Source organism: Hylaeus anthracinus, unplaced genomic scaffold (genome assembly GCF_026225885.1).
Source record: "Hylaeus anthracinus isolate JK02 unplaced genomic scaffold, UHH_iyHylAnth1.0_haploid 11985, whole genome shotgun sequence".
In the NCBI taxonomy this organism is placed as follows: domain Eukaryota; kingdom Metazoa; phylum Arthropoda; class Insecta; order Hymenoptera; family Colletidae; genus Hylaeus; species Hylaeus anthracinus.
Window position 1 is genome coordinate 7,864,075 of NW_026534333.1, and position 23,382 is coordinate 7,887,456.

The 23,382-nt window shown below is 35.0% G+C and overlaps 2 protein-coding genes across 8 annotated transcripts; both read right to left on the minus strand.

Annotated features, from left to right (window-relative positions):
• Window positions 1-123: 123 nt before the first annotated feature.
• Window positions 124-9,182, minus strand: LOC128887276 (E3 ubiquitin-protein ligase SMURF2). Of its 4 annotated transcripts, none has more exons than XM_054142992.1 (13): window positions 8,682-9,182; window positions 7,481-7,519; window positions 7,301-7,409; window positions 7,089-7,222; window positions 6,724-6,988; window positions 6,189-6,652; window positions 5,777-6,026; window positions 5,520-5,689; window positions 5,163-5,356; window positions 4,698-5,095; window positions 4,162-4,622; window positions 3,896-4,086; window positions 124-3,836 (listed from the first exon to the last, which is right to left on the minus strand). In XM_054142992.1, the coding sequence occupies exons 1-12, from the start codon at window positions 8,746-8,748 to the stop codon at window positions 3,899-3,901; spliced, it is 2,739 nt and encodes a 912-aa protein (XP_053998967.1). In that variant the 5' UTR covers window positions 8,749-9,182; the 3' UTR covers window positions 124-3,836; window positions 3,896-3,898. The 4 variants fall into 4 exon arrangements, with proteins under 4 accessions (XP_053998967.1, XP_053998966.1, XP_053998965.1 ...); XM_054142991.1 differs by having other exon boundaries at window positions 124-3,806; window positions 8,682-9,181; XM_054142990.1 differs by having other exon boundaries at window positions 124-3,809; window positions 8,682-9,181.
• Window positions 9,183-9,295: 113 nt separating this feature from the next.
• LOC128887305 (uncharacterized) lies at window positions 9,296-17,106 on the minus strand. Of its 4 annotated transcripts, none has more exons than XM_054143047.1 (4): window positions 16,970-17,106; window positions 13,656-13,710; window positions 11,069-11,227; window positions 9,296-10,426 (listed from the first exon to the last, which is right to left on the minus strand). In XM_054143047.1, exons 2-4 carry the CDS (start codon window positions 13,698-13,700, stop codon window positions 10,241-10,243), a joined length of 390 nt encoding a protein of 129 aa, XP_053999022.1. In that variant the 5' UTR covers window positions 13,701-13,710; window positions 16,970-17,106; the 3' UTR covers window positions 9,296-10,240. The 4 variants fall into 4 exon arrangements, with proteins under 4 accessions (XP_053999022.1, XP_053999023.1, XP_053999025.1 ...); XM_054143048.1 differs by lacking the exon at window positions 16,970-17,106 and adding an exon at window positions 14,055-14,102; XM_054143050.1 differs by lacking the exon at window positions 16,970-17,106 and adding an exon at window positions 14,041-14,079.
• Window positions 17,107-23,382: the final 6,276 nt, after the last annotated feature.

Genomic DNA, 23,382 nt, shown 5'->3' on the forward strand with positions numbered 1-23,382 from the left:
GCCCCATCCGACATTTTCGCAAAGGAAAAAGTTGTTTCAAATCACCTCCCGAACCACCCCTTTCAAGGAACTCCAATATTTTTGGGACACCCTGTATATATATAGTGTAATATGAAGACAAGATTAAAAAAGTTCATACTTTGGATATTTTATTAAAATATACATTTCATCCAAAATACAAAAGGAAAAGATGTATATACAATTATATTTCGAAGGTCCTGCGCAATAATGATAATAACAACGATTACAATAGCAATAATAATAATAAAATAATTGCAGTGTAGTAACATATTCGCAATTTTACATAATTTCCACGCATACCTCGATAAATAAATCCTAAATATCCATGTATTATCGAATAAACGATTCCTTATTTCTGTTAATGTGCATTCATATTTGTTTTCATTTGTCGCTTTTCGACGAAAAGAAATATTTACCTCCAATTATCGAAATGCATTTTTTTATGAGTGTCGATAAATATTTGCAAAATATCCTGCTATTTGGTAGAGTAAAATTCTATTATTGCCAAGCACAAGTATACAATGTACTTAACATGGAATTCGAAATCCGGCCACCACATACGTTTATTAAAAACTCTGATTATTATTAATCGTTGAACGTTCGCACAATTTAAGAGAGCATCTATACCCGTACTTTATTAATAATTATTCTGCTTAATTACGTTTCGCATCTGAATTTCGTGTTGCAATGAAAATTACGTTACATGATATGTATTCAAAATCATTTTCTAATTTTTGTACCCTTTATCTTAATTCATTATTTAATATTGTCTCCTGCTGAATGTCTATAATTGGGGGGGCAGTTAAAATATTGTACGAAACAGTTTCCACGTTATTGTGTTACGATCCACGCCGTGCACGAACAATCGAATTCAATTGCACTTATAATAATACATAGCTGAAAGTACCTATTTTACTCGCAATCAATTATATCTTAAATAGTAAACATTGATTTGTTTGTCCTCGATTACTCGTGTATGTAGCTAGCTTGTAGATCAATTTACTTAAAAAATATGTATGTGTTATTTACGCCATTGTTTGTAATTATTTAACAGCAAGAGATAATCAGAAAGGTGTTCCATACTTTGTAATTACTTAAGGATTATGAATTAATTAAAACTTTCTGACAATGCTTGCCAACATTGTGACATAAATTCATTTCTAGTTGTATTCCAACTTCGGGGTCATTTGTTCTATAATAATCTACACATACACTAGTAAAATTTACGTTGTGATCATTTTCAGACGTTTTTTTTTTAGAATTAGTGAGATGTTTTTTTCGTTTTTTTTTTCTTTAACGACATGCAATATTACTTTTATTCCAAAATATAATAGACATACAATTTTTGTTCTATTCTCATTGACATCGACTCCAAGGCACTAATAAGGCCCTTATCCCCCCCTCAGATGCGATAGATTGAAAAAGTTTATAATGTAACAAACTCGTGGGAGACTTTCATAGCGACTACCATTAATTTAAATTTGAGAACATTAGAGTATATATTAACAATGAATGCGAATCTTGTTATAGGTTAGAATAAAGTCTTCAAACGTAATTAGTGTAAAAATAAAGAGTAATGTGGATAACAGTTTAACGTGATTAGATAATTTCAAATTAACGATATCATTCGATAAATTTCATTTGACATTGTTTTACGAAACTTTTCGAATATATAGTCATTATTATCACCATCATCGTCGTTAACTGTTGTAATTTGTTCTGATATAAACGATTGCCTCGTTAATGTATCATGCAAGAGGGAGAACGATAGTCTATTGATAATAAATCTTCATCAATGCGAAGGCTAAGTAATCAGACCGTATTTCAAAACCGAAAACGGGTGATACTTAAAAATGTAAAGTGTAACAACGTTTCACTAGTAGACATTATCGAAGCAAATATTAATATAAAGGTTTGTTATTTAAAACAAAAATGAGAAACACAAATACGTATATAGAATAATAAAACAAACTGTTAAAAACTGTCTCCCACTGTTTCTCCTCTTTTCAAGATATGCTTGATCACAGTTAAGTGCAGAATAACATACAATAATGCAATAATAATACGAAATGATGATTCGTGTTATTAGCCGCTAGATTTTTTACAATAAAAGTAAATGCTAGACTACATGAAGATTTCGTGCGATAAATAAGTTTCTCTACTCTACTAAAAACTAGTAAAGTATAGATTATTTTGTGAACTCCTAAAACAAAAGAGTAAATTCGATCAAAATTTTCTAACTTTACATAAACTCATCGAATAAACTCTTTCTTTAAATATGTGTCCTACTTTAAATTAAAGCTAATGTACACGATTCACGATTTAACCTATACTAGAACCGACGCGTTTTCATCGTGCAAAGACGACTATTTGGCGTACACATTATACGCTTGTGTTATTAATTTTATATTAAACTTTATTATTTACATTTTATTAACGCATTCGGCGCTATTAGCTACAAAACAAGCAACAATAAATTCCGTTCGACACGAGTTGCGCAGCAATAACAAAATATGCCGATTGCGTTATTCGAAAGTTCCTCAACGCAAGTGTTACTCGTACGATGATAAAATAAATTTTAATACTGAGAACGCGTACCTCCTTATATTCAATGATAGTACTTCGTACCTATTAATTTCCATTTGAACAAAAATTAATTAAAAACGATATTTTTGTAATATACGTCGTATACAATGATGTGACCATCGACATGAAATCAACACGTTTCGTTAGATAATTGAGAACATATATAAAATAAAATATTTGACACTTGCGTTTAAGATTATGATATATGTATATATATATATATATATATATATATATATATATATATATATATACAAATTTTGAATTTTCTCCCTAACCACCACGAGTCGTATTGTGATAATACATCTGTAAAATACTAGATTCCCAGCACTGTTTTCAACAGACGTCTAATTATAATTGTTTGAATTTGAGTATATATTCTTGTCACTAAACTATTATTTGAAAGGTAATTAATGCGAAATTATTAATTGACTGTGCATATTGATACTACTACATTCGATTAAAAAGAAACTGAAACCTTTCAAGAATGAAATACGTTGTCCCATAACAAGAAATTTATTTTAAATAGTACGCATCCGCGAATTTTAAATGATCTGAGATTCTTAAATTATCGATTTATTTTTGGAGGTATTTCCGTTTAATGTGAGATAGTAATGAGTATATATTTTACAATTGAACAATGTTTTTCATTGTGTGAAAGAATTCATTTTCCACACATATTTGTGCATGCATGATTTTTCTATCATACCTTGAACAATGAAGTCAATTCTTTGATGGTGATCTTATAAGTAAGTTATTGATCCTAGAGTTACGACGGAAAACTTGGTTAATATAAATAAAATCAAAATTTTAGGCCAATCAAAGTATGTACCTCAATAAAAGTATAATTTTCGCGCATCTCTATCAGTCATTGAATAATAAATAGTTAGAGGCCAATATAATCAAAACTTCTGAGGAACCATTTCATTTTAAATGTTCATGGACGAAGTGAGGAAATCACAAGAGTGTTCATATACATGATGTACCAATCGGCAATTACTTGCCGGTCATTACAACCATCAAGGCCATCCAGACATTTGTACAAAAACATTGTCAGAAACATTACTGACATTCTACGTATTATCATTTTCATTTTACAATGAAAATCTCTTTCCTTACTCTCCTCAGATATCATCTCCCGGTACTTTGAACATTAATTTTTAATTTAACGACAATAAAAATCTGTCGACGAATATTTCCTGCTATGAAAATGTATAGTCTCAGTGATTCTATAAAACAGAATATATATATATACGCTACACGTAAGATAAGATGATATGTATTTTACCTATTATTCAACAGCAAAACCGCAAGTTTCTTCAACTGCTTGTGTGAGTTTATCAAGCATCTTCTGATAACAGGGATAACTTTCTGGAATATCTATCCTATTGAAACAAGTATGCGCTTTTGGTAAATTTTCACTAGGCACGTCAACGGCATGAATCGTAAACAGACGCGGACCCGCGGCTCCTGTTGATCCTGTAAAAATGTTAAAACGATTATTAACATATAGTTCTTTTTAACATTTCGATTCGATTGGATATACGTTTTTACCTTGCAGAGCTTTAAAACCTTGCAGAGGAACTCTGGAACTTCCAGTAACAAACTGAAGTAAACGAGCTCTCATTTCTTCTCCGTAAGATTCCACAATTTGCCAGAACCATTTTACTACCGGCGTATCGGGTGTACAATGTTTCAATCGTGTGTGCATTTTCCAGTCGTTAATATCGATAGTTCCTAAGCCACCTATAACCAATTCTAATTCCCTCTCGTCAAATGGTCTCAACAGTTGTGGTGGAATTAGTTCGTGAAATCCCTTTTGTAATGCCAGAAACTGTTGCTCGATTCCTCGCATGAAACGATAGTTTACATATAACCGGACATATTCCTTTTTATTTTCTTCAGTTACAGGAATGTCTTTACCGCCTGGTTTTAGTTCGTGGTTTTTCAATACACCGAAACTACTATGTTCTACTGAAAATGTAGCATCCAGCACTCCGTCGATACTGTTTTCTCTGTTATTAAAATAAAAATATTTTTGCAATATGTTTTATGAAAATTTTATTTATTCGATATTTTTGTTTACTTACAGCATCCATGTAAGACTCCTGTGTAGTTCTGGATCGACCCCTTCTATATCGGTGAGAGTTATAGCTTTGTTAAGCAACATTTTGTAAAACGGAGTTGTGAAACCGCCATCTATATGATGACCATGAAAAACGGCAATTCCTATTATCCTGCCAGCAAAATGGAAGTACGATAAATGTTCTGGGTTTATTCCTGAATCTGGGTTGATTTGAAGTGTATAATTGTCATCTCTTGAATATTGAAATAATCCATATTGTGGATTTAACATTTCGTGTGATAGTAAATACAACCACTCTCGCGCTACTCCACCATAGTCAAGACCTTCCTCACCACGGAATTTTACCATAAGTCTTTTGCGCATGTCTTTTGGTCGCATTTTCATTATCAATCTGTATGACTCCTGAACAAGTAATTATATATTTATAAAATTTGTGTTAAAATAATCATTACTGTACTTAAACACTCACTTCAAATATTTCATTTCTCGACACTTCAAGTCTACAATGTCCACTTTGAGGCTGAAGAGCGTTCAATTCTGCTCTCAAACACTTTAACTTTGCTACTAAATCTCGTTTATATTTTGGCAAAAGTTCATTATCCATTAGTTCCTTTGGCAATTCAGATACAGTCTGTGCATTCTGGGTCGATGGTGTACTTTCCACTAGATTATAAAAATATATGAAACACAAAGGAAGCTATTATCTTTACTGAAGAACATACTAAAAAGATACTTGTCGGAAATATCGTATTGAATAGATTCACTTAATTATGATTCAGTCAACATTGATAATACTGGTATACTTTGAAATATTACTTAGACTTACACGTCGGCGAATTATTATTACTTCCACTTTCTGTCCTTGGCCTTTGTTGAACCATATTGCTTTGAATGCTTGGTGATGCAGGCGTCTCTGCTTCTGACGTTTCACTTGTAGCTGGAGCTGAATTACTTGAATTACTTGTTTGATTAGTTGTACTATTATTTTGTCGCCTACTGTTATTAACAAAAATAATTTTATAATTCAAAAGGAACGAAACATTTAGGAATAAATTTGAATATTTTTATTTATTATTAACTTACTTTAGTAAATTGCTTATAATTTGACTGGACAATCTGGGATCAGTAAATTGTGTAGTTCTGTTATTGTGATCCACAAAATAAACACGACCGCTTTGCGTTTGTCGCATTTCCCAGCCACTAGGTAATGGTCCAAGTTCATTTGCCAATTCGTTTGCTGGTAAATCTCGAGGTATTCTAGGATCGTGCCATGTAGACGTACCAGTTGGTACATGATAAAAATATACTTGTCCTTGTTGCGTTTTCCTCATTTCTATAAAGTATAAATTTACCATGTATCATTAATCGATTAGCGAGGTAGCTTTTGTAACTTAAATATTAATCAATATTTCAAACGTAATGTGCTTGTAAAATTGACTAAAAAAGTATCTTTTTTTTATACATATTATTCTGAGATTAATAATTTAATTCGTACCATAGCCTCTAGGTAAATCTGGTGGTTGCGGAGGATCATATCTCCTCTCATTATTCGGTATTACACTGTTTCTATTTCTATTACTTCGATTAGGCCTACGTGGTTGACCACTATTGATGCTACGATCTGGTCTAACATTTCCACTTTGATTACCATTCTGTTCATCGGTTACTCTAACAGAACGCCGCTCTCTAATCGACGCTGGTGTCATGTTTCTTGTATTATGTTGATTCTGTTGATTTCTATTTTGTTGTTGAGTAGGTGTATTTCTCGGTGTATTTGAAGCAGAACTATCTCTGCTAGGCGTCCTACTAGGCGTTCCTTCTCCGTTCCATTCAGGTGTATATCTTGTAGGACTTTCTGTTGTTAAATTGGGAGGACTCCCACTGCCACTGGGAGAAGTAGATTCGGAAAAAGGAAGCGGCGGTGGCTCAGGCGTAGTTGGTATAATACCATTGCTAGGCCTATTATAAAAATAAAACTATAAGTAAATTTTATGTTAGGAGTTTACAATTTTTCTGTAAACAAAATTTACCGAGCATTCGGACGAATCCACTGCGTAGTTCTCGTATAATGATTAACATAGTAAAGTCGTCCACTCTGAGTTCTTCTCTCTTCCCATCCATCTGGTAAATCTGTTGGACAACTAAGATCTCCAAGGACATCTACTACAGCATTGTGACCAACTGTATTACTCACAGCACCGTTATGACCATCCCGTGATAACAGAGATATAACAATTTGTCCTTTAACCACATCTGTGTCATCTGAATGTGCTTTGCAAAGATCTAATCGTTGATCTACAAAATATACGAGTTTGATAATTATACATTTTGAAAGTAATTACATTTTGTCCATCTCTGTTCAGTACTTTGCATTGCAACATGAAACAATACTTACATCCTGTATCCTTGAGTCTTTGAATTGTAATGGATAATATTCGTACACATCCCAGAAATCCTGCACCTTTCTTTTTATGAATTTTTTTATGATTCCACACTGATATTGTAATGCCATCATTCTTTCCAATGTATCTGTAAAAATAATTAAGAATCAACATATTTTTCTTATGTATAGAAATGTACTCCTACTTCTAATTATGAAATAATTACAAATCATAATGCTGATTCCATTTAGGATCTAGTGTTGCCTTGCATGTATCCGTACTATGACACTGGCCTGAGCCATCAACTGTGATTTTAGCAAAAGGATCCGGTAGCCCTAAAATAAATCTTATGTGGTTAACCAGTTTTCTACAGATTTTGTCTCATCTTCAAACAAAAGATACTCACGAAACAGATCTTTTCTCGCAAGATTACGGGCACATAAAACTGCAAAATTTATACAATGAAATTTATATAAAAAAATAATTGCTAATGATTTTAAAAGCAAGCAAATTAAATTAATTTTTGTTTATTCATATAATGAAATTACAAGCTTAATCTTTATCAGTATACTTTTACAGTGCATATAACAATCATAAAGAAAGTGATGTAACAAATAAATAAGTAGCTTAGAAGCAAAATAATTTCATAAATATGCAGTAGACTCCCACTTATCCGGTTCTCTTTTTTTTATACAAAACTACCTCATCTAAGCAAGCGTTCCATAACCCACTGATATTCAATAAATATTATCTGTTTACAGGCCATCCATTCACCCAGTTGAGAGGGAGTCTACTATAATTCTTTAAAAGCCTACAAATATCACAACTACACATAAACGTCAATTTTAAAAAATTCCTTTTTCCTGTCATTCATTGCCTTCACCGGTGATTTTTGTCTTCGTAGAGGATGACATTAAATAATAATCCTCGTTGTAACCGGTTTAGATAAGAAAACGGGGTGATTTTTTTTATTGTGATTCTCGTGTACAATGGAGTGTCGCGAACTTTTCTAAATACGACTTAGTTTGGGGTTTGAAAAGTAGCGAAATATTAACAACGCATGTTCGAAGGAAACAATTTAGGCTCGCGCATCGGTACTAGGCGTCTGACATTTGTTAATTGGGCCTATTCACATTCGATTTGATCTCGGCTACGATCCTCATTGAATCAATCAACACCGAATAATTTTAAACTGAAAAATGCTTCCAACGATCGTAACCCTCCGTGAAGTGTTAAATGTTAAAGGAGAGGCGATGCGGGCGTGACAAGTTCACAAAAATTCACGTCGTTCGGTCTACGGTCTCCCGGAGTGCTCACGGTGGGGTCTTGACCTCCGATAGGGAGTTGCCATAACCAAAGGACGAAAACCCTAGTGAAACCATTTTTGCGTATCTTCTTCGTGTTAGACAGAACGAATGGTAGCCGATATCCGCAAAGGTTGAACTGACGTTTCACGGGGTACAAGCCTCCATAAGGTTTACGACGGTGCCATATTAACGAACACACAACAAATACAAGACACGGAAAGAATCTGCAACGCGTGTTGGCTATCGGCCGACTTTTCCTCTCACGGGTAGAACTCGTTTGTTATTTCCTGATAAACTCACTCGTCAAACGAATCTTCATGGCCCCGTTCCTCCTACTACCGCCCGGATTCGACATTTTCACGCACATTTAACGCTTCCTACTGCACATCGACACTCTAATTAGTAAATAAAGCTGCTGCTCGAAGCGGCGGTGCAATCCGCACACACGCAACCATGCACGATCGACTGTTGCAGCTGATCGACCTTACCGACTGTATCGACTCGAGTCGTTTCTTGCGCGGTCTCGAAACTCGCGAGATATCGAAGCCATTGCGCGGCACGTCGGACGTTTGTGAGGTTGTAACTTCTCTACAATTTTACAGTTAATTTTAAGTTTTACGGTGAAATTCTAGTGTGATTCGTGAAGACACCGATTATAATTATTATTGGGAGAAGATAAGAGTCTACTTCGAAGGTAAAATGCATGTTTTATATGATATTGTATAGACTAGTAGACACGTTTGAATCAATTTGATCGACAAGTATCGAAGAACCTTACATATCGTATTCAGTGGTGATCAAATATCAGCGTTCGCTTGTATTTTCTTTTTCTTGACAATTAAATTTATTCAGTATGTACGTAAAATATTATAATTTTTCTAATCAAATTTCGTCGGAAATGTAATAAAACTTCATTTAAAAAACTAAAGAGAACGATTTATTTTGCGTAACTGTATGCAGGTACATATATTGCACGATAACATTTACAATATTCTGTTATAAAATATTCGAGGCAATTATAAAAATCTAAAGGGAATAGATGATTACATTTATTATATATTTATCTTTCGAACTTAAAATACTGAGAAATGTATAAATTAACAAATAAATCGCGATAAACGTGAGAAGCGAGTTACGATATGACACGATAGACAAAAAAAAAGAAATGTTAGTTCTTCGCGAAAACCGTTGTTTCGTCTTTATGCAGTGTACGAGTAGAGCGCGATCGTTGCTTAATTTATGTGCACTAATAACGATTATAACTTTCACTGGCCTTACGTTAGAGGGGAACTATCGCACATTCCAGAAAAACATTTCGATACAGTTTCTATATTACGCTCTTGAAAAGCTGTAAATACTATTTGTACTTTCTCGTCCAATATTTACTCGAAAAAATATTTCAGGAAAGATATTCTTTGGAAAAAAGGTACTCGTACGTTTGCGATTCTGAAAACTCTAAACTATTCGTATCCGACACAATTCCCAAGATATACTAGAGCAATAAATAGTTGTACATTGATTATTATACAATATTAATTATCAATTTAATAAAATCTGTGGTTCTGGTCACTATATTAAAATTAGTTCGTTTATAAATAATTATGAAACGAATTAAAGCATGTTCATCTATTTAATTTCGTATCCAAACTTCAAAACGGTTTTTGTTTATGACGATGAATCTGATAAAATTATTAAAAAATTCCTCTTAACTCCTCTTTGGCAGTATATATTTATATTTACTTTTTTTTTTAATTAAACGTCCGCCAGCTTGTTATCGCGGAATGTGATTGCACTGATTGAGAACGAATAACGTTTGTGCGGTTCGTGGTATATTACTTAAAAATAATGTTTTTTTATTTTTAGGCCTCCCCTCGGAACGTGAGAAACGCGTCCACGAGGAATATTGCCCCCTCGATTATGCTGATGGATCCTTTAGCGAGTCCTGTGTCGCGGAACGAGCTCCTGTACATGTTCTGGAAGAGTTCGATGTTCAAAGCGCCAGCAACGATGAACAGGGCGCAGCCAATCAGAGCGAAAAAGAGATCCTGCGAAAATGAAATTTTCGTGAGTTATCTTCTAATTACACTAGATAAAACACATTATTGGCAGATTCGAAATAGATCTGATTTGAATTAAGAAAGAATTTTCGTTCAAGTAGCCTTATTTGAAACCTTATGTAACAGAATAGTGCCCCTTCGCGCGCGTGAGGTTGCAGCTACCGCGCACGGAGGGTTGCCTATCGCTAGGGGTACCAATTTAGAATTAGCAGAACGTAAAGGTCGATTCGGATTATACGACACGAACCGTCACGTTCCTGCAACGACACGACAAAACATTAAAACACGCGTTTTAATGGAACTATTCACACTATTCCCGTTGACGGAACGTTCAGGTCGGTGTCTGTTAAGTGTGAATAGTTCCATTGAAACGCGTGTTTTAATGTTTTGTCGCGTCGTTGCCGGTCCGTGTCGTATAGTCTGAATCGACCTTAACTCTGGTTGGTCTGGAAACGTTTAGGTGTTATTACATACATAATAAACAATATTCTTGCTAATCATTCTCAATTTTTTAACACTTATGCTTTACACTTTAATTGAGATAGCGATCATGTCGAATCTAATATATGAAAGAGAACGTGGTATATAGCGAACACACTTAATTTGATGTCTGATTCGCTCGATACGTACCACGCGACGATTAACTGGCGTTCCCATTAGGCTACCAGCGAATAATCCCACGAGAATAATTAGATAACCGCCAAAGGTACCCATCGTGATCATTGCAGTGTGCACAACTCCAGCTTTGAAGGAATGGTAATGCAGTCCTATGAGGACGCATACTATTAGCTGAAATTAGTTATAAAAAATATTTATTAGATACAAACGTGTAATTTTGCTGCCACGCAGCGTTATTAGAAACTTTGTCTAATAGTGCCCCTTCGCGCGCGTGAGGTTGCAACTGGGGTGTACGGAGGGTTGCCTATCGCTAGGCGATCCAAATTAGAATTAGCAGAAGAGAATTTTTTAAATGAAGTAAATTACAATCTCGTTTCTTATAATAACTAAAACCCGCCTAATCGAACGATTTGATCACTCAAAGGAAAATTGAACATTTCATTTACGAATGACTAATAAACTTTTATTCCAAGAACATAACTGGATGAGTAAATGCTCCAGTCCCTGCTTAGGCGATAACGCTATCTTTGACACACGCGCATGCTTGATGTATCTGAATATATTAATCGGAGAGACAAATTATTGTATGCCTGACTCATCCGCATCTGTGATACTCTATCATAAAACTTAAAGAATCAGAATCACTGCAAAACATGCTATCAAAATGATAAATTTAATCGAAAGTGAGTAAACGTGCACCGTTATCGATAGACAACTTCTCCGAACAGCCATGTATTCTTTTTAATAACATTTAATTACTCGACACAGTACTCGTCAAATAGGGTACACACTATTTTGCAATTCTCCAAGAATATATCATTTCGAGTCGGTTTACGTGTGACTTGTTGCTCGCAATTAACGTTACAAAATTGTTGAAGCATAAAAATAGTGGTTTCCCTAAATAGGAATGCTAGCAGCGCGAAACTGGGCCGTCGGAACAAGTACAGCGACTCCATCGATGTAACCATAAATAACGCATTAACATTCACCTATTGCGTTCCAGTTACGAACTTCAATCTATTTCGAGGAAATGGTTAGGAAGTTTTGACTACGAATCCAGTCCATTCCTCGACGTATCGATCATACAGACACCAGTTATGGGCAGAAAGTATTCTTCCATCATTTTTAATGTTATTAACATTCATAACACGTTAAGAGCACGAGCCAGCGCTCTCTTCGCCACGATACGCGCGGCATTGTTAATTAATTGTCTACTAACGTTACGTTACGTCAAGCTACCAAGTTTGTTATCTGATTTATAGTGCATTCCTCGGGGGAACAATAGTTTGTCTGATTGAGTGACCATCACTTGATCACATTATGACAAACGTTGCAATAAAAAATGTTATTGTGAACACACGGTTCAAATTTCAAGCCAATGGGATACCTAGTTTCCGAGAATAGTTATCCACCGGTATGAAAAAACCGGTTTCGAGAGAAACGCGTTTAAAGTTTAGGGTGGACTAGCTGGAGCGTCACGGCACGCTCAACAAAAAAAAGTTATACCTTTCGTGATATTGCCTAGTTCCCTTATATTTTAGGACAGAAATTTTAAAATGCTACACTTTAAGAAAATGCAAGGTGGTATCGAACTTTTGGGAAACTGGAAACATGGCGTTCCTCCTAAACACGAATCGAAAGGAATGTATACTTTTCTCAGAAACTTAAGAAACTTTTCTTTTGTTACAAGTCTTTGAATATTGATGAGCATGGATCATTTCTGAAGAATTCTTAGTCTAAATATTCTAACTCATTGGCACAAACGTGTGTATGCCTCAGGCAATTATCACTAAGCGCAGTTCTCAGGTTCTGCAAGATGTACACACTGATTTTCCAATTTTTGTAAGTGCAAAATTACAAATATATTTAAAATTCAGCAATATTTGCTTGCTGTTGATAAGTACGCAGAAGATACACCTGCCTTTCCGTTATTGCATACTATTAATAATAATTATCAAAGTCAGATAAAGAATACTCAAAGTAAATCCTATTCTCATAAATATTAATAATCTTAATTTTGAAATCAAATATTAGCACAACGAAGATAAAAGAAGCAAATTGTTTGAAGTCATCGCTGAAAATAGGAGGACTAAAGAATGGTCGATTTTCAAGATCACAATGGATTGTGCGCGTGTCTATAGAATCCTAACTTGGATAGTGATTGTCTTCCTGTCTGAGGTGCGACCCTAACAAGAAGAGAATCTCTCACGTAGCAATCACCAGCTATTATGTCATTTTCCATTCTGGTAGACTAGCTGGTGAAGGCGTTCGTGTTCAGTTTACCCACTTTGTTCATCAGATTTCGACGTTTGGTGCTGATTTATCTCACTCTCCAGAGGAGCGTGACATGGACACCAACAAACAGAGTAAAATTATTCTTGGCTCGATCCGAGAAAATTGTCAACAAGATTGAATTGAAAATTGAACAACTTGAGTCGTTACGACTTTGAATTTTATGAGACTAACGACTATCGAATGTTAATTCTTGTTAATTATTTAATATTGACGACTGAGTATTTATAGAACGATAAAACGCTTAATATTGACTGCACAATAACGTAAATATAATGGTAATTTTGGCAGTTGTTGTACTACTTACCAGTTCTAAGAACTTGATGATAGAGAGTCTCGTGAGAGAAGCCATTTTCGTTTATCTGTAAAACAAAAAAGAGTAATAAATATCGCAGTTAAATTTAAATAAAAGCATAAAGATCCATTTATTTTTTAAGAAATTAGCCTTAGAAAAATAGTCATTTAAATTTGTCACTTAATATTTGAATATCGAGAAAACACGATCAGAAAGAAATATCAAAAATAGTTTCCGCGAAGTATCAACATCTGACGATCATATAGTTCAATACTTTCAAATTCTCTACACGTTTTTACCATAATACAAATTTAAATATTCCAGTCTAAATTCCAATCGTTTATCGAGTAACTCGCATTACTCGTATCTGTCTATTTTAGAAACACTTTCGTCCCAGCGTGTTTGTCTTACTTTCGCTGCTATGTTTCCAGTGCAAACAGCGGACGATTACTCACGGCGCTAGTTTGATTCATTTTATTTATATGAATCAAATTGCAAACAATGCATAATGTGACTGGTAAGAGACTTGACGCAATCTGCGCGCGGTTCTTTTAATAGACGTGTGCGATCATCGACGAGATCAACATTATTTACGAATCTATAAAATAATAACTCAGAAATTCTTGATCAGAAAATTATTACAGAAAATTCAACAACATTTCTAAGCATACAAATTATTTAAATACCCGTGAATCGTTCAGAGTGATACTTATTTTGGTTTTATAATTCAGATCGCAACTTGTATTTATTCGTTATTCGACATTTTGTATCTGAATAAAAATTCTCAATCAAACGGTGACCTCGCGATGCAATAAGACCTGACGCATGCACCAATGCAAATAAACGTTTCTACAAATTATATACATTACTGATATTCGTAGACAAGCTGATGTGTGCGTATGAATTAAAAGAGTTTGGAGTCATCTTCTATAATACATCTCACAATTAAGCAGGTAATTTTTAGTAAAAAAGTATACTTTTTAAAAGCGTCTTTATTGAGATTTTGATGATTTTTTATATGTTTATGGTCGATTATTTGGTATGATGAAGAGGGCAGTCTTAGACAGATGAGATCATTAACAATAGTTACGCGTTCCATTTGGAACACAGCAAAACTTCGTCGTGGTGAATCCCAACGACAACAATAACCACTCACTGGCGCTATATTTAGATATTTATGAGATGACACAAGAATTGTAATATCTATGGTGACCGTAACCTAATTTTCACGTTTCAGATTATTCGTGGTCTCGTTCCCTCGTTCATCACCGCAAAACAATCATTTTATACAGAATAAAATATTGAACATTCAAATATTATAAACTACACACTACACTAACTAAACTACACTACACTATTACAAACTATAGAGAATTAAAAGTCGAGTTTTCGAATCATTACAAGAGTTATTCTAATGTCAAACAGATATGAATCTTTTAAATCAATTAAGTCATCACCATCGAAGGATTAGCGAACCATTTATTAATTTTTCCGTTCTGTAAAAGATCACCCTAAACAATGTATATTGCTTGCCAACTATTTGGAGCAAGTTAGAACAATACCTCCTAACGTTTCTTTCTGTTAGATTAATGCATTTCGTGGAAAATTTACACTGAAAATACTTGGTGTAGTTGGGTCAGTGGAGCGACCATCATTTGCGTTGGCCATGTGATGCCAAAAATGGGCAGAATGATTGGTAAATATAATTCCACCTGACTCGAATGCCATCATCGAACAGCAATGAACAACATTGCGCAAAAGAGTCGTCTTATCCAAAAGTTGATCGTAATTGTCAGAGCCAGGCATATATTTTAATATTATCAAATTTTGAAACAAAAGATAATCGATAACAGAGCATAAATTCTTAGATATGCAAAGCATACGTAGGAGAATATTTTCATAGTTTACGAAGGCAGGCACGAAACTTCACAGAAAGATCAGCTTACAAAACACTGTAGTGCTGTGTTCTCGACAACTCCCCCGTAATCTCCAAAAATAGAGAATGGAACGATACATGGCCAGACCATTCTACTGCTACATCGTCATGTTTGTTTACACGGTCGTCATTATAGAAAAATAGCAGAGAAAATTATGTAAAATAAGAAAAGAAAATTTGGCGCGACCATGTCACCTGCAAATTCAAGACTCGAAAGAAAGGTATACTTTCACGCGTGCAGTCATTGACCGTGCCGGAAAGCCTTGGCTCAGTTCTTAAAATTTCTCTCTACGTAACGTCTTTCTATTACTGTAATACTTCATCCTCGATTGTAAGAATGCAGTGAAATTTTTGTTTTCGATTCATTTTAAAATGTAATATGCGTTTTCGTATGAGTACAAGCATGATTTCTTTACACTGTAAATCTTATCTGTCTCGGTGCTTATTTCTTCGTACGCTTTAATCTCGTTGTATTACTCATGCAACACCGGTGATTAAATATGCAAATGTAAGTTGCAATGCTCTATGAATGAATTATACATATGTGTACATGTGCATCCTAAGTCACACTAATTAAGATAACTGCCAGTATAGTCATAGAATTTGCGCATGAATGGAGATCGTTCAGACTAGAAGCTTACTCATCCTACCTGTTTATTCATTCTCATCTTACAAGAATTTTAAGCTGCGTTATCACGCGATGGTCGAGAGCGAAATTGATGCTGTTTCGCTTGAAATACATTTAATTTATTGCGTGCTCATAAAGGTTAGCCAAACGAAAATTCTACTTTTTCACTTCCATTAACTTCCTTTACAATTTCTGTTTATTCTATCATTTTCCTATTTATATTTCCTTTCGATTGCAACATTTAATTAGAAGAAAGTATGAGAAGAATTCAGTCACTTTTCACGAAGGTTATCAAAGTTAACGACGCTCGATTAAGATAAAATCCTGACACGCAAGGTCCTCGTTGCAATCTAAAATACACACAACCAACGAAAAACACTGCTGGAGTCAATGCTTTAAAATCACAACGAAAATATTAAATAGCTAAACATATAATAAATTATACTTATTTATATCACTTTTCTCAATTTGCCAAGCAATACAAGTTTCTTATATTATTTTGACTGCTTGTCACAATGCTTACTTTTTGTAACCATCTTTCTTAATTATTTACCAAGATATTCAATTAACAAATAAACGTCATTATTATGAAATATATTAACAAATGTTCCAAGGACCGAACGTTACATTAGTACGTATCCTTATTCCATTTTCAGCGCCGGTTACGTTAAGTTCTAGTTTGTTTACATATATAATTTGAATACTTTGTGCAAGCGTTGTCAAATTAATATTGACCCACTTGTTTACCGAAGACCGACTTACATGATAAACTTGTTGGTTTCGTGACACTGCGCGTAGATGTTCACAAGACGATGGTTTAGCAACGACTGGTGCCGAAGACTGAACGCGTATTGTAAAGGAGTGACGCCGAGCTCCGATTTTTACGACTAACCGAAACAGAGCTACGTTTACGCATTCCCTTAAGGTGATTCCACACTTGCTGCTGTACAGCTAACCCCTCCCTTTGCACAATAGTCTTTTCACACGAGTGTTAATATAAGGGATCTCTAAAAATAAAAAGAAAAAGAAAAATTCTAAAAAAGTGCATTTCCTCTTTTTTTTGTACAAAAGAAACTTTTTTGTTGTGCTCTTTCCAATCGGAAATTTTGGGCATTGTATAATTAATTGAAGACAGAAAATCTGGATCTCAAAGAGTTGATTAATAAAATCAGGCGTTTGTAAGATAACGTTTCAAAATTAACATTTTTACGTCTCGAGACTCGTATCGACTTGACACAATTCCATTTGTAACAGTTGTATCGCAATTGAAATTTCTCTACATAACATTTCGAATTAAATTTATTATGATTCTAGTCTCGTGATTCATTAACTCGGCGCAGTTTGACTTTTAATACTTGTGTCGTAATTGAAAATTTCGTTACAGTTGTACGTTGTACAAGGCACGCTGAAAATATTATCGATTATGTTTGCGTGACTCACGCGTATTATTCGTTTCATTTTTGGCCGTCGCATATCTCGGATACCTATTCAAACATCTGCGCACTTGATGCTATAGTGAGAGCCTAGAGTAATCACAGCTGAATCTAAGTCACGATTTTTACGAATTCTATTACCGAGGAACTTTACACCGAGTCTACGCCCTCGCGAGTGACATCATTACACTGATTGCACGATGACGTCATATCGTGTCACTCGGATACAAAATTCACATACTTAAGTGGAATTTATAGCAGCGAACTCCAAGAACATGCGTGTTGCATCACATTCCTTAATAGATATTACCTATGTCGGCATGAAGAAAACGTCATAGTCGTGGCATGTATAGTAATCGAGTAGTCAAGTTTTCCACGAAATGATACATTTACGGATTTATACAGTTTTGATCCCATTAATTTAAAACTTTTCAATCGATATACAAAAAGTTTTTATTCGGAAAGTGATAGTGAAAGAACTACTTTTACATTATTTCATTAATTAATACTATTAACATGGCATTGTATTAAATATTCTACGACTGATGCAAATAGTCACATTGCTAGATATAAAAGTAAGATTTATATAACGATTAAAAAATGTGTATGTATATTTTCAATGCACATTTTTCTGAAAATTCTACTTCTTACTGTATTCTAACAGCGATCGATCTTGACCAAAAGAATATAACAAAGGTATTAACATTCTTTATAATAGTAGAACGGCATGTGGTTAAGTGTGTCCATGTCCTCCACGTGGTCAATCGATATTATTTAATACATAATTACTAACTGCATCACGCCTAGTAGCGTAATCCATTCATAATTGCATAGCAAATGAGCTGCGGTTTATAATTTATACATATAGCTTGATTGTAGAGTATGAAACTATTACATATTTACGGGAATAATGGAGTATGAAAATACGAGTATGTAATTTGGATTCTTTGCAAAGATATTCTCTAAATTCAAATTAGTTCCAATTTCGATTGTTTTTGAATAAGGAATTTTCGGTACTGTTAGTTTCAATACCAACTACTAGAGGCGCTGTAATCTTGTTCCGTTCTCATTCGATAACGTTGAATGTAGCTCTGAAATGATAAGGGTAAGTCCCTGAATTATCAAGAGCACCCAGAGTTTGAAATAGATACTCACAGATGTCGCGCAAAGTTTCTATGGTCGTCGAAGGCGCGAATGTTTATGAACATTGTTTAATTTAATTCGAAGCGTTACATTACATGAATCACTTGAAATTCATGCATGGGCCTCGTCATCTTTACGTGTCTTATATAATTATAACAGTCTACGAAGCAGCAATATAAAATTACAGGTTCTTCGTCCACGTTCTAAAAGTAACGATACACTTTACATTTTACTTTTTTATAGATGGCGGAGTAATTGGTAACGCAATTGAAAAATTGAAAGCATTTGTGGTTTTTGCCTCACAATACTAATTGTCCGTGATATCGATGTCAAGGAAGGGAATTCTTCTAAACCGGGTATTGGGTCCAGTTTACCACGCTCATTCTTCTCTTTACTTTCATGCTTGTTAACCTTTTCTCGAGACTCACTGATGTCGGTATCAGCACTCGAGTCGGAAACTCGCAAATCGTTCGATGCATCGTCGATACTTCCTTGTAGTTTGCTCTAAAAAAGATAAATAAATACATTTAAAAAGGAACCAGTTCGCATGTAAACGTGGAGAAAAATTCTTTTTTTCAATCCATATTCGATCACATCTTTCGACGTACCCAACGCCAGTAGTCGAATAGAATCCAACCCTGTATGAGATAAATAAGCATGCAGAAGATCGACAACAAGCACATGATAAAATTGTGGATAAAAACAGGATGCCTCAACAGCTCTTCATCGGTGACTTCATCGAGATTTACGTGTATATCGATGTGCTTCATTTCCATTATTCCTGCCAATAGCATTAAAAATGCCGCGGTGAAGCAACCAATGAGAACCTGTAGTTGTTCGAAGCATCTAATTTTAATTAGTTAAATCGAAGAGTTTTGGAATCACTATTTATTTAACGAATATATGTTAATATACATCGCTTCATCTTATGCTGAATTAACATGTTAAAAAGTTACTGACGATTATGGGCCTTCTCTCGCATATCTTCGTGACAAGCCACAAAACTGCAAACACGACGCTGAAAACCATACAAATCGGATAGACGTAAAAAATTGGGTTTCTTTCTTCGGGTAACGTGGGAATGGATTCGTCTTCTTTACGAATTTTCTTGATCACGAAATGATGAACGTGGTGAAATATTTCCATGGCCAGACTAATCATCTACAGAAATTTCCTAAAATTATCAAAGAATTTAGAGAAATAAAATTTCTGTCTGATGAAAAGTGTTACAACAGCAACGTGACTGATGCGTGGTCGTTTCGCTTAACGTTCGCGTTGTAAAACGCTCGAGAAACCGGAACAAACGTAATCAAACACCGAAGCACGTCGTTCTCGGTGTAGTCTGAACTGATAAAGAAAACAGAAATTGGCCCCTGACACGCGCGTTTACGCAATACAATTTGATGCATGTCGAGATCTCGTGTCCGATTACATAATAAAACCGACGGAACCCCTTGCAATTCTTAGGTCGTCATTGAATCATCCGGGTATTGTTTCGCTAAATCGTTTCAAGTGACAGTGACGCGTTATACTTTCACGTCGTCTGCGACAAAATGGAATTTGGTGGCGCCATATAAACAGATATTTTTTTCAAAATCTCATATTTCACAGAGTTAATAAAACAACTTTCATGAGATAAGAGATACTATCATCACCCAAAGTTATAATTCAAAAACTACAAGGAAACCTTCATAATCATTATTAACAATTAATGCATAAATCTCAGTTTCATAGATTACAGAGAATTTTATATTTGCTATAAAAGCTGAAATTTATGCATTAATTGTCGATGAAGTTTGTAAGTTCGTTAATTGGGTCACTGTAATCGCGATGATACCAACCAGTGTCTCCAATTTGCTTCCTGCTGAATACTACAAACACAGATCTAAATAATTAGCGACACGCGACTAGGGAAATTTGATCGGTTACAACGTTAATCAGCGAGAAAAAGGAAGGACCTGAGTCGTCAGAAAATATTTGTGTTATTGGGAGAAACGCGACCGCGTTTCATAAATATTTACGCATTCCTCGGTCATGTAGTTTTATTCGAGTTTTCGCGACACTCTTTTCTAACACGAAATTTCTTTGAAGAAATGAAAACGGCGTTAATGCAAATAAATCTAAATGGCATAATTACTTTCAATCAAAAGAATTGACAGAATTAAGGTAACATTAAATAACCTTCAAATAAAAAAATATGGCACCGTGTAAATTAAATACAAGTTTTTTGAATTGAAATATAAATATTCCTTTTATAAAAGTTTTATATCATATTAATGAAAGAAGAACATAATTCATATTAACAATTTCGTTATCACTGTGTAATTACTTACGAACTGAAAAATATGCAAGCCAGCATGAACAACATGAGAAAGATTCGGGTTCCTCTGGAATTTTTCTTTACCAGTATGATAAATACTAGCAATTTTTGCCTTCTCGCGGAGTTTCTTCAACTCGAAATCATTGTCATCTTCGTTTTCTCTATTCTCGTACGGCTCTTCAGAGGCCATTGAACCTCCGTTTTAAGGATTAAATAAATTACTAAAACGTGAAGTCGTACACGTTTCAAAATTCTGAGCAATCGCACAGAGAAAGTGTCGATAATTTGCTACATTCGTTTGATCCTTCAACATTACAAACATCACTTGTAGACTGTTGTGGTCCAAAAAAAATTGTACGTAGTTTAACATGTGTATTTCGCACTGTGTCCCCAAGTAAACAATCCTAGGCATTCTGGACCACTTCCCTCGACATTTATCTTTCCTACAAGTTTCTAATGGCTTTTGGGGTCCTTCATTCGTATCTCCTGCACTCAAGGAACAACGTTTCTCACTTCGTTTTAACTATAGATTACCCTTTGCACACGATATGGTAATAATTACAAACAAAAGCAACACTTTCTCCAATTTTCGTCTTTTTTCGGGCAATGTGGCGTCGGAGGAAAAACGAACGACTTGGTTCGCGTTTCTGTGCCGGACATTGCGCAAGGCACGCACTCGAATGGATTGATGCCTATTACGAGGCGGCATAAGGCGTTCGCTTTCATTAAGGAAAGTGTTTCTGCTTCGAAGAAGGCCCATAAAGGGCCGTTGGTCGTCGCACTTCGCTTTTCGTTGTCGCTCTCGTTCGTCCGTTAATCGTCTCGACGCTTTCGAAATATACACATTTAGCATTGCCACCGCTGAACAAATTTCTAAAAGATGATTCAAGCCTCTGGGAATCCGTGATCGTAATGGCGATCCAATTACGAACATAACGAAAAGGAAAGTGTGGGAAGAACTGTGAATAATCGAGCGTTACAAATTTTTGGACAGAGAAGAGTTTTGTTTACACCTGTATTTACAATTCAGTCCATTATTTCTGAGGTGTTTCGAGTCCATTTCTCTTATCGGTTCTGTTACTTGCATCGATTTCTGTTGACTTTTCCTTGATGCATGAATTGGTACAAAATTGCTCCTTCTAAACAATGCAATTTTGCTTCAAAGCATTGCGCATTCTTCAAAATAAATTACTTCGTGCGAAGAACGTTTCCGACAATTGCGAAACAACCAGTATTTATTACTTGCTCGCCTTATTAAAAAATACAGAATCGTTGCGCAATCCTCGTAACTTATGTGCACACTGGTGCCTGGAAAAAAAACAGTATTTTTTTAATTCATTACGGCGCGGTTAGCCTTCCATCGGCTTCTAGGGTAAGAAACGCGGAGATTTACCGTAATTGTGGCTCATCAGTGGCGCCACGGTTCCTTTCTCCACCATCTGGATAACCTTGACGCGATCCTATTCCACACAGAAAAGTTCGATTTGATTTTTCCATCGACGTTTCCTACAGTTGGTCACGTAAAAGAAACATTTTGTGATTGGTCATTTTTTAACCGTTTTTTTTTAAACAGAAACATTTTATCTTGGTTCTTACTCCGAGACGGATAGACCAATTATATTGAAACTTCTTGCATCTGGAAGAGCATTTGCCATTTGGTCCTATAACAAAACATTTGTCCTTGTCTTATTTTTTACTACTTTATATCACTTTTTATCGCAAAAAGCGTACTATTTCACGTATATTTGACCTGAAACTGATGAAATCTATGAAACCCCTTACATTTTGCTGCCGGAGAGGTTTTCGCAATGATCACAGATGCAAAATTCCTATTATATGATGTAACTCGGTGAGGAAATTACCGAGCGCGATAGAACCTTCCGCATTTCATAATAGATGAATTCGTGATGTTCCCATTTGCAAAAATTCATAGACGTTTTCATTGTTTAAAATCATTGTTGGTGCAAAATTGCTATGCTCTGGTGTAACTCGACAAGGAATTTACCAAACGCAATCAATCCTTTCACATGTATTTGCACATGGATTCCTGATAATCTCATTTGCAATTATACAGGGTGTCCAAAAAATGTTGGATATCTCTCGATCACACTACATTACCGACAGAGCAATCTGCGTTATCGGTCGAGTACTTAACATTACCGACGGAGGAATCTGTATTACCGACGGAGCAATCTGCATTACCGACAGAGCAATCTACATTACCGACAGAGCAATCTGCATTATCGACCGAGTACTCTACATTATCGACCGAGTATTCT

Bases quoted from the DNA above. Each gene is read 5' to 3' on its own strand.
- LOC128887276 (XM_054142992.1), bottom strand. From the start codon at position 8,748: ATGTGCGTGAAAATGTCGAATCCGGGCGGTAGTAGGAGGAACGGGGCC. The intron at 7,410-7,480 runs GTGAGTATCTTT...GATTTATTTTAG, and splicing joins TGCGAGAAAAGATCTGTTTC to GGCTACCGGATCCTTTTGCT. The intron at 7,223-7,300 runs GTAATTATTTCA...TTATTTTTACAG, and splicing joins TGGAATCAGCATTATGATTT to ATACATTGGAAAGAATGATG.
- LOC128887305 (XM_054143047.1), bottom strand. From the start codon at position 13,700: ATGGCTTCTCTCACGAGACTCTCTATCATCAAGTTCTTAGAACTG. The intron at 11,228-13,655 runs GTAAGTAGTACA...AACTAATTTCAG, and splicing joins TCATCAAGTTCTTAGAACTG to CTAATAGTATGCGTCCTCAT. The intron at 10,427-11,068 runs GTACGTATCGAG...TCATTTTCGCAG, and splicing joins CGCCAGTTAATCGTCGCGTG to GATCTCTTTTTCGCTCTGAT.